The 1205-nt window shown below is 37.9% G+C and overlaps 1 protein-coding gene across 1 annotated transcript in view; it reads left to right on the forward strand.

Moving 5' to 3' along the window:
- LOC106878168 (dual serine/threonine and tyrosine protein kinase) overlaps window positions 1-1205 on the forward strand; it is a 28822-nt gene that overhangs the window by 16720 nt on the left and 10897 nt on the right. Inside the window, exon 2 of the mRNA XM_014927308.2 lies at window positions 458-975. Coding sequence (XP_014782794.1) covers window positions 458-975 — 518 coding nt within the window. The remainder of the gene's footprint in view (window positions 1-457; window positions 976-1205) is intronic.

The raw sequence follows: 1205 nt of genomic DNA on the forward strand, positions 1-1205 counted from the left end.
GGGGTGATGGGGGTGGGGGGTGGATAGTTCTTATTAAAAAATTAGGGATTTAAAACAATCTTTTGTTTTTAGGTGATGAAACATTGGTTTGCTTAGGAAACAAAATGACAATGGAAACATTTATATACAATGACTCACGGCCTGTCCCTCTCACATGTCTTTCATAACATGTATATATGTACATCTACAGTGTGTGTGTGTGTGTGTGTGTGTATTTGTGTATCTGTCTTTGTCCCCCCACCACCTCCACCATCGCTTGACAACTGATGTTGGTGTGTTTATGTCTTCGTAACTTAGCAGCTTGGCAAAAGAGACCAACAAAATAAGTACTAGGCTTACAAAGAATATGTCCTGGGGTCAATTTGCTCGATTAAAGGTGGTGCTCCAGTATGGCCGCAGTCAAATGAGTGAAACAAGTAAAAGTAACCCTTTTTTAATTTTCTTCCCTTTCTTGAAGGTCCCGATACTTTACTGCTCAGTGAAGAAAATGCAGAAATCATGTCCGTATCTTGTAAGCCCTTGACATTTGTGATCCTGGGGCAAAGCATCTACACCAAAAGCTGCATTGTCAATGAAATAGTAGAAGAGGACATCCTTCCAACGTTTGATTGTAATTACGACGATGAACTAATCACACGGGAACTCCTCATCAAATATGGCGAAGTGGCCTGTGCCACCTTCATTCTCTCCTATGGCTACACTGTTATTGAAGGTCTCCAAGGTAAGAAGGACAGCCACACGCAGGTTCACAAAGAGGACATTGTTATCAACAGAGAAGAGGTTACCACAGACAGTGATGCTCTCAGTACTCTTGAGATCACACTCGATGACAAAATACTGAACTCTGGAGCGCAAATCATCGTAGCACCGAGCAATGTCTCCACGGAAGAAATGGAAGAAATACTGAAGAATTACATGGAAAATGTTCTGCCCATATTTATATTCACATTCAAGGGTAAAACACTTTCTGAAAAGGTAAGCAAAAAAAAAATCTTATAGATATTATAAGTCTCAAATCTAGACAAATGTGACTTCCACTATGTATTTTAAATTTTTAATAAAGGGTTACTAATTACATATGTTACTAATTAGACTAAATTTCAGCTGTTTTCAACTGCTTTTGTTAAGTTTAACTGCACTGTAAACTCAGTAAAGGATTTTTTTTCTTTAATTTGAAAATTAGCATTCATTTCATTTTGTACACA

This window comes from Octopus bimaculoides, chromosome 15 (assembly GCF_001194135.2).
Source record: "Octopus bimaculoides isolate UCB-OBI-ISO-001 chromosome 15, ASM119413v2, whole genome shotgun sequence".
Taxonomy (NCBI): Eukaryota; Metazoa; Mollusca; class Cephalopoda; order Octopoda; family Octopodidae; genus Octopus; species Octopus bimaculoides.